At 29.3% G+C, this 9391-nt stretch overlaps 1 protein-coding gene across 2 annotated transcripts in view; it reads right to left on the bottom strand.

The window, feature by feature from the left end:
* Positions 1 to 9391, bottom strand: part of LOC117182303 (cGMP-dependent protein kinase, isozyme 2 forms cD4/T1/T3A/T3B) — a 174130-nt gene that overhangs the window by 81839 nt on the left and 82900 nt on the right. Inside the window, exon 1 of one of the 2 annotated variants that reach the window (XM_033375445.1) lies at positions 4429 to 4822. The exons of the other annotated variant lie outside the window; for it this stretch is intronic. Coding sequence (XP_033231336.1) covers positions 4429 to 4706 — 278 coding nt within the window. The 5' untranslated portion in view covers positions 4707 to 4822. Of the gene's footprint in view, positions 1 to 4428; positions 4823 to 9391 lie in introns of those variants that run through there. 2 annotated transcript variants of the gene reach the window in all.

Here is a 9391-nt window from a genome sequence, read left to right as displayed (position 1 = left end):
CATGTTGAGAGAATGCCAAATGAACGACTAACGAAACAAGTGTATCAAGGTAAAGTAAATGGCAACGTGCCCAGAGGTAGACCGCGGAAAGAATGGTTAGGAAAGTATGGCGGCAAATAGTTAATAAAAAGAGTGTCAGTAGAGTGAATGACGTCTGAAACAAAGACCTTGACTATTAATGGACCCAAGTGGGGAACCTTACATAACGACTTCGTGAGGTTCTTCGCTTGGGGTGATTGCTAGACAGATTGATCAGCAACCTGGGTCTGAGCAGTGTTGCGGAACGAACGTGTTATTTACTTAAATAGCACGAGAATTCTGGATCAATCTGAAAAATAGAATATTGAGCTAAAGTTTCTGCGATTAAATTTCTTCAAATTTTCAACTTTCCTAGGCAAGCAATGTATCATTGGAATCGGAAAAATTTGTAGATGCGGATTATGCTATTTTCAAATCGCTAATTGCAAAGTTTAAATTCTGTTCATTTCCTTATTTTGACCTGCTGTTGGACCAAAGACCCCTGCTGGGATAACCTTATCCACACTGAGTTTGGTAAGCAAACAGGCAAGTAGTAGAAAACATAAAGCCAGTGTCGTAAATCAATCAAAGAAAATATTTTCTAATGAATTTGAAGAGGTTCTACTCAGATTGGCTAAACCGCTAAAACATCTCAACAAATCCCTTCTTCTTGACCAAGTGAACAATAATCTTCTCTCAGGGAACAGAGTATAGTTACTCAACTGCGAATGCGTCGCATTCGTCAATTAATTGGTTTCGCGCGACGTTTAAAATGCTAAGCAAAGTTATTTTTCTTTTTTATCATAAACAATAACATTTCAACTTATAAAAATGTCCATTACCCCGAAATTAATGAATAATAACGAAAATTAATTAAATGCATATTCTGTAAATAATATTTAAAATAACCAGAAATATTTCAAAATTTTTCATTTTTGTTGAAAAGTTGTTTGGTCTATACTGCTTCTTAACAGACTTAAAAAATAAAACGGTATAATAAATGATAGTTCAATTTTTGGCGAAAATATTATCTACAATCACCTTCTTGATTTTTTCAAGAAGTAATGCAATTAAAAGAATATTGAATTTATTTACAGTAAAATGTTAATAAATCGTAAATCATAGGTTACTTTCCGACGATTTTCTTTGGAAGCATTCGAAAATGTGAAGTTGTAGGGAATCTTTGTGCGAAAAAAATTTTTCTAATTAGTTAAGAAATTTTATAGACAACATTTTTTTCAGGAAATTAAAACTGTTCATTAAAATATTTCTGGTTATCATCCATTTTTTTCGCCAAAAACAAACCTTTTCCTCGAAACTGATACCATCTACAATAATCTTACGTTTCTCAAAAGGATAATTAAATTTTGTAGTCTGAAACCTCTTCTTTTCGTGCCTGTAGTACTTTAATTTTAACTTAAAACAACTTAATTGGAAATTCAAAATATTAAGGTGGCCTTCGAAAGGAAAGGACCATTCAAGAGCTTCGAGTTTACTTATATTAAATCTCCATTAGTGAAATTCACGAATGTATTATAATGAGACTGATCGTGTACTGATCGGGCACCGATGGGGCAACGATCGGGTGTCCTGACCTGGGCGTGTGTTTCATACGCGATCTGGCCCCGACCAGGATTGCCAACCGGGACCCGATCTGGACTGGTCTTGCCCCGATCGGGGCCAGATCGAAATTTATGCACGGGTTAATGGTATAATAATGATAGTAACATAAGCAATCTTTTTAAATATTACATGTCTTCTCACGTACATAAACCAATCTAGCAGGATTAACATGAGTTTTTAAAACGACCAAACTTGATGTACTCTAATTTTCAGAAATTTGTTTTATGGTTGTTAAACATATTCAGGTGACTTATTCAAATTTTTTCAGTCTCCTCTCTGACGGAACTAGAAAATAATAGCAATTTTATTCAAGCTGTTTATTAGCTTTTATATTCGAGTTAATTAAAGTTATCTAACTTCTATAAAGACTATTAGAAATTACTCAGGCGTGATGAGTAAATTGCATAAAGTAAATAGTAAATAAAAACCAATTAGCTTGGGGTAAAATAAATTTGGGTCTACGTTTGTTATGTACCGATATAATCTTGCATTGTGTTTCTCATTATCAAATTATTCAAAACGATGTTTTTATCATTTGAAAAAACGGTGTTTAAATCTAAAGTATGTCTGTATATGGAAATGCCGAGGTATAGAATTCATTCAGAGCCACGTGACGAGAAAGTTCGAAATCTCATTAGCAATTAGAATGTCACCCGTATTTCGAGTTTAATAATAGCGAATACGATTTCAGAATGAAAATGAGTGGATCCTTTTTAGGGATCGACCATTATTATTTGTTTCAAAACCTTCACGTTATCTATATCTGCACGTAACACAATGAACGAAGATACAAATGCCAAATATTTATTATCACAAATCATTAAAAAAGGAGTTTTCTAACTTAAAATTTATTTTTAAACACTGATAAAAATAATTACAAATGAAAGAGCTGATTTATACATGGAAATACAAGTTTTCTGCTAAAAATATAGTTTATATATATTTACCAATTCTTAAAATAGCACCTGAAATCAGGATTGTGAAATTACAATATATGAAAGCTTTCACAACGATAAAACGTATTTTTATTATCAAAAGAATGAAAATAAAAATGATTTCTTTATACATTTGTGAACAGGCTTTGTTAAATTTTTTTGTTTCTCGTAACTTTCGTCGGTTTCCACACATTTTTATTTATTTATTTTTTTTATTTTCAATGTTATTTTTCACAAATAAAACAAAAAGTACGCGTCATATCAAGAAGAGAGTCTTAACGAAATTGTAAATCTTTTTTGGGATAAAATTTTTTGTTAATTCATTCTTTTTCATATCCTAGATAGTTTTTCCACAAAACCTAATTTTTTATTTTTCATTATTTTTTGTGCAATCAAAATTTGAATTTTCGATTTTCCAAGAAAATAAAAAATTTTGTTATGATAATCTTGTAGGGCTTTTAAAACGAAATTTTCTCTTCTCTTGACTTTTTTTCATATCGTGCGTTTTTTGGCTTAAAATTTTAATTTGCGGTTGATTAAAAAATTTTTGAAAATGCTATAAATCTTATAATTTTTATTTTATGAAAAAAAGTTATAAGGATACATTGTTTTTTCTTTTTAATACTATAAATTTCCGTATATAGAATTTTCAAATTCAGAAAAAAGTGATCTCAAAAATATTCAAAATGCGCTCACTTTTTGAATTTTTATCAAAATGGCTAGTTAACGAACTCGTCCTTTCTTTTTGGACCTGAAAAAAGTGTGCCAAAGATGGATTTGATCCGTCCATTTTTTCGAGAGTTATCGTGTTTACGGACGGACGGCCGGACGACCTGATTTTTGGCTTCAGGGGGTCTCGAAACGTGGAGATCCGTTGAAAAACTGTGATGTCAAATTTCGGACAATTCTAATACTTTCTCAATCATAAATGATGAGATTATAAAAAGTTACCATCTTTATAAGGTATCTTAAAATGTTTATAAACTTTAAAATTCTGTAGGTTTACAACTTGTAAACAATATCAAATTTAGCTGTTTTTTAAACTTATAAGTTAAAATTCGGTGGATATATAGCCAGGTAAAAAAAATAAAGGTTCATTTTAATTATTCATGGAATTATTTATTAGATAAATGGACAGAATAAATCAAATTGATAGCTGAATTCTTGCTTTACCAATCAATTCACATATCATAAAAATAATATTTTATTAACTTAAAAAATAGAAAGTACATAAACGAAAAATTGTAAATGTAGGTTTCGAAAATTCGACAAATTTCCTAGCATGGGGAAAAAGAAAGATTCATCTGAATTGTTCGTGGAATTATTGGATAAATAATAGGTGAATGGCAAGACTTAGAAATAATTGATAAATTTAACTTTTAAAACTTGGACCAAAAATTAAAGAAAAAATACTACTTAAATGGTTACATAAGACAACTAAAAAATGGCAAAAAATAAAATTCCCGACAATGTAAAATTCCCGAAAAATAAAATATTCGAAATAGAAAATTGCCGCTTAAGAAACAAATCGAAAATAATTTTTTCTCGCGAAAAACTAAAGCATACCAAATGGAAAATGTATAGTAAGCATTAGTACTTATCATTCCTAACAATTTCAGGAAAAAGGTGCGATTTTTTAGACATATTTTTCTTTAAAAAAAATTGGAATATATGTACCATTTTTTTCGTGGACTTTGAAAGAGCGCAAATAACTGGATAAACTGAAACAAGAAGACCTTAATATCCCAAAAATCGCAAAAATTGCAGGTTTTGAAAGTCATCATCTCGTTTCCAAACACAAAATTAGACCTCCTGTAAGAAATATGAATAATTCATCTGTAAAACTAACTACCTTTGTGGTTTGCTGAACTTGGGAATTGGCTTAGAATCATTTCGCAAAGGCTCAGCAGAAATTGCTTGTCTCTTCAACCTTTGACAAGGCCCCAATGATCCAGTGACCATATTAAGATCCACAATTTGTCTAAATTTATCAATTTCATTTTGAAGATATCTAATCGTAGAATCACGTTCTTCAAGTGCCTTTTCTAGGGCCTCCACAACTTCGTCCCTTTTTCTCAAAGCCTCACTTCTCTCATATAGAAGTCTCTTCAAATCTCTCACTGAATCCATTTTTGGATTTTGTATATTTTCTTAATAATAAAAAAACTTCACTCTCTTCAGAACAGTTTTCTTCCTCGAGAATGAGAACCACTCATACAATATTCTTGTAGCACTTCCATATTATAGGTTCTATTCAATTACTTCAATTTCAATTATATTTTTCATTTAATAAAATTCTATATTTACTTAAGAAAAGGATAATCAATTTTAAAGTGATAGCAAAGCAAAAGTTTATGTCAACTTTCAATTTCACGAGTACCTACTTTAGAGAAACTTTTGTTTGCACACTGAGAAATTAGTCAACTTTTCATTTCAATTTAAGTTTATCGTTGAATTCTATTTTTAATTATATTCAGTAATCACTTTTTCATTGAATTAAAAAAAAACACGGATGAATTTTAATGCATTTTTTAAATAACCATTAGTTTCAGTTTAAAAAATAAAATATAAAAAGAAATGATAATAATTATTTTGGCAATTTAAGACACAATTAGTTTGGCATCGCGAAAAGGCTCAAGTCTCCGCCAACGGAAATAAAGCCTTCCTCTGATGATTTTACCGGGAGACTATTCTTGACGAGATTGAATGTCCGCGTTCTTATTTATTTTCACAACATATTTCCAGGTGCTGCATGAATGATGATCGCATCGTTACGTAAAACGACATATACTTTTTCTATAGTTTATAGATACATACACGAACAAGAATTTTTTTTAATCCGATTATATAAAAGCGGCGATTTTATTTCTTATACGGATACCCCAGGATTAAAAAGCCAAATCATAAGCAGACCGTCTTTAGCGTCTGATTGTTTTCAGGTTTCATGGGTCAAGTCGAGCTTATCAAAATCTTTTTATAATATCTGATCAGATAGTCACGTAAACTTGGCAGTTTTTTTAATGAACCAAATTCTTTAAGGCGTCTATAGTCCACGTAAAAGACTAAAATCAAATAAGAGGCAATGATTCAAAATTTGATATTAGAAAATAGTGTTTACGGATGTAATTATATTGTAATTCTACTAATAATTTATAATTTAAAATGAATGTAATAATTGACTTTAATTGAGAAATTAATGACATTACAATACAATTAATTAAATTTATTTTGAACGGGATTTCATTTCCAATTCTAATCTTCTCAAATTCGGATTATTATACAAATTTTGTTAAATTGAAATATATATATTCAGATATTTTATTCTGGATTCTTGTAATTAGAACTATGGCCTATTATAAGCATAAAAAAATTTTTGTGCAAATAGCAGAATTTTTTGGTACAAGTAAACAATTTGTAGAAGTATATAAAAATTGCATTTCAATTTCAATTTTTTTTATTTTACAATTAAGCAATACTGTCAGCTTTAAAAAATAATGTTCCTGATGCAATGAAAAATACTTAAATTTCGTAATTTTAACTATATTTTATACTTAAAAATTTTGATTTTTCAAGTTATAAAGTTTGGAAGTTCGGAGTCTTAAATTTCGAATCATGGGCAATTTAAGCCTTTTTTAGTTAAGGCTTTCATTTTTAAACACGGCTGGTTCTATGAAAGTTCAAGTTTTGATAGGTAATAATTATTAATAATTTAAACAATTACAATTTTTAACTTCTTCAAGTGACGTTTCTGAACATGTTTTTACTTTCCAACTATAATATTTTAAGTTTAACGTTTTTAAATTCACACGGTTTCACATTATTTAAGTATTAAATTTTCAGATACATCAAATTAAAATCATTCATGTTAGAATGATTTCGAATTTGAAGGGCTTTCAATTCCGATTTTTTTCATTATCAAAACTCAACTTTCAAAGTCTTTGATTTGTTAACTAAAACTTTGAGGCTTTTGAGATTGGAAATCTGGACTATTTGAAAATGCTGACATTTAATTTCAGGATATTTCAAGTCATTTAAAGTCTGCATCATGTTAATTTTTAAGTATTTTAATTTCGAGAGTTTTTGAATGCAGTTCTTCTGAAATTTGAAACTTTTTCAATTTGCATATTCAAAATGTTCAACACACTTTTATTATAAGATTTTCACAGTTGTGCTGCAAAAACATATTTTTATTTCAAAAAACGTCGAATGGCTTTACACTTTTTATTTTTTTATTAAAATCCCAGGGCTCATAGTGCGAAAGGAGTTAAATTTTAAAAAAACACGGAGGAATTTTAATGCATTTTTTAAATAACCATTAGTTTTAGTTTAAAAAATAAAACATAAAAAGAAATGATAATAATTATTTTGGCAATTTAAGACACAATCAGTTTGGCATCGCGAAAAGGCTCAAGTCTATGGGTAAAATTAAAAATTTATTTTTATATTTATAAAAGAAGAAACAATCTTTCTATAATACATTTTATATTTTTAAATAATGTCAAACGGGGTTTTAATCGTTTGTGCCATTAATGAATTTATTTCGAAAAATTAGATTACTTCAGTTGTTGAGAATCCATTTATAGAAATACAAAAAAAACGACAAAAAGTAACATTTGTTGCATAAGCCTTTTTTATATGTTTAAAATCGTTATCTCCTAGGTAATAGAGAACACTTTCTATTTAAAAAATGACGTCATAAATAATGAAATTGTGATACTTATAAATATAATTAAATATTTCTTTTCAAGAATTTTAATTGCGTCCGAGAAAAAATTTTAGATCATTTGTACATTTTTTATTGGTAAGATTTAAAAATAAAATTGGAGACTGTTCAACACAGTTGATACACTTGGAATATTCTATTTTTTAATTGTTTAACTTTGTACATTTCAGTTTAGAAGTGTTTATCTTCCATTTTTTAGAATTACTATAATTATGTTTTATAATTGTCGTCATTTTATATTAGGTAACAACTTCTGTCTCCGGTTGTCACATTTTCAACATCTTTTAAACTGCTTCAGATTTACGTTTTTTGAAGAGTATTTATTTTTTACTTTATTTATTTATAAATCATTTATGTACGTACTTTAGTATTATACAGAATAACCTTAATAAATATATTACTATTGAAACATTAATTAATAACAGTTTACATTTAAATTTACAAAAAATTAACTTTCACAATACGCAGTATCATATTCTACTTTTGAATAGAATAATTTTCTTGATATGAAACGAACAATGATTATTATAGTTATAGCGTACATTTAATCATTTCTGAGAATTTGTAAAAAAACGGAAACGGAGGAGAATAGGAAAAAGACTGTGATCCCGGAAATTCTATAAAGCCGTACATTTGAAGAGGTTTCAAATTTGGAAATTCAAATGAGATATTACAAATATGAGCATTTTAAAATTCGTATTCGTTACATTTTAAGTTCTTTGAGTTTAGAAGCTCACCCTTTTTAACTTTTAAAACTCGGTATTCACGTGTAACGGATTTTAAAATTAATAATTCTTGCAATTTTTATGTTTTTAAAATTTATATAATATTTTTAAATTTTAAGGCTTTACATTTATTTATTTTTTTCAAATTGAACTGTTTTCTAAATGAAGGGCCTTCAAAATATTTACAAATTTAGGAGTTTTTAGTAAACAATCAACTGATTTGCAGGTTGGTGAACGCGTGGTTTCCGGGGCGATTACGAATCGGAAAAAGACACGTCTAACTTCCCGACGAGCCACTCGCGAACTAATCCACATGAAGGACCTCTACGAGAACTGAGCCAGTCGGCGGCTTTCACGAAGGGTTAAAACCGAGCAGAGACTATTTTTAAAATTATTCGCAAGACTGTTCGTATACACTTTAACACTGAAGAACACTAAGAAAAAAGTCAAAGATAGCGAAAATCCCATTAAAATTAGAAGAAGAGTAAAGAACTGAAGACATACATGAGACTGATCTTGGAAAAAAAGATTTTGTCAGTTAATTTTATAAGGATTTAGGATTTTAAAAAAAAATTAAAATTGTAGCGATATTTTCACTATCAATACAATTATTTTCAATATTTAAGGTATTATATATTCAAAAACTAGGAAACAAGATCAATTCTTTGGATTAATGAATTAAATAGTGTTTTTTTTTCAAATTTAAACTAAATAAATGACAGAAAATTTTTTTTCTAGTGTTCCCTGACTGATTTCAAAACTCCTCCTTTCACCGATATGCCACCTGGTCCTCGCGGTGTTCTAGAACTTAATGGGCTCGCGCAACGAAGCTCACGTAGAAACGCGTGTGCGTACTTGGTATACCCAATTACGTTTGCGTTTGCGAATGCCGCGGGCATCTCGATCGTCCGACGCCCTATATTCGCAACAGAGGTCCAATATCGATACAGCCTCGAGGTTTGAACAAAAGTTTCATCTAAATCATCTAGTCAATTCTGATGTTCCTTCATCATACTTTATTCCTTTCAAGTTTTAATTCCTAAATTTAAAAAAAAAATCAATAAAATTAATTTATATAACACAAAATAACTGAACAATTACGAAACCGGGGACAGGTATAATTATGGTGGCCATATCTAAGTTCCCTGAAATTTGGTGAGCGTAGACTAAATATTTTCGGTTCTCCCAGACAATTCGTTTTGTTTGACAACATTTTCAATTCAAGATATCATGTCCAATCCCCGGCAAGTCACATTGGCGGTAAGTCATATTGCGGCATCTCTCATCCGGAAAAAATTTGAAGTTGACCAAAAATTAGCAAAAATGAGTGATGTGACCTACAATATTTCTGTGACCAATCACAGTAG

This window comes from Belonocnema kinseyi, chromosome 10 (assembly GCF_010883055.1).
Source record: "Belonocnema kinseyi isolate 2016_QV_RU_SX_M_011 chromosome 10, B_treatae_v1, whole genome shotgun sequence".
Lineage (NCBI taxonomy): Eukaryota > Metazoa > Arthropoda > Insecta > Hymenoptera > Cynipidae > Belonocnema > Belonocnema kinseyi.
This window is presented reverse-complemented; position numbering and strand designations above follow the sequence as displayed.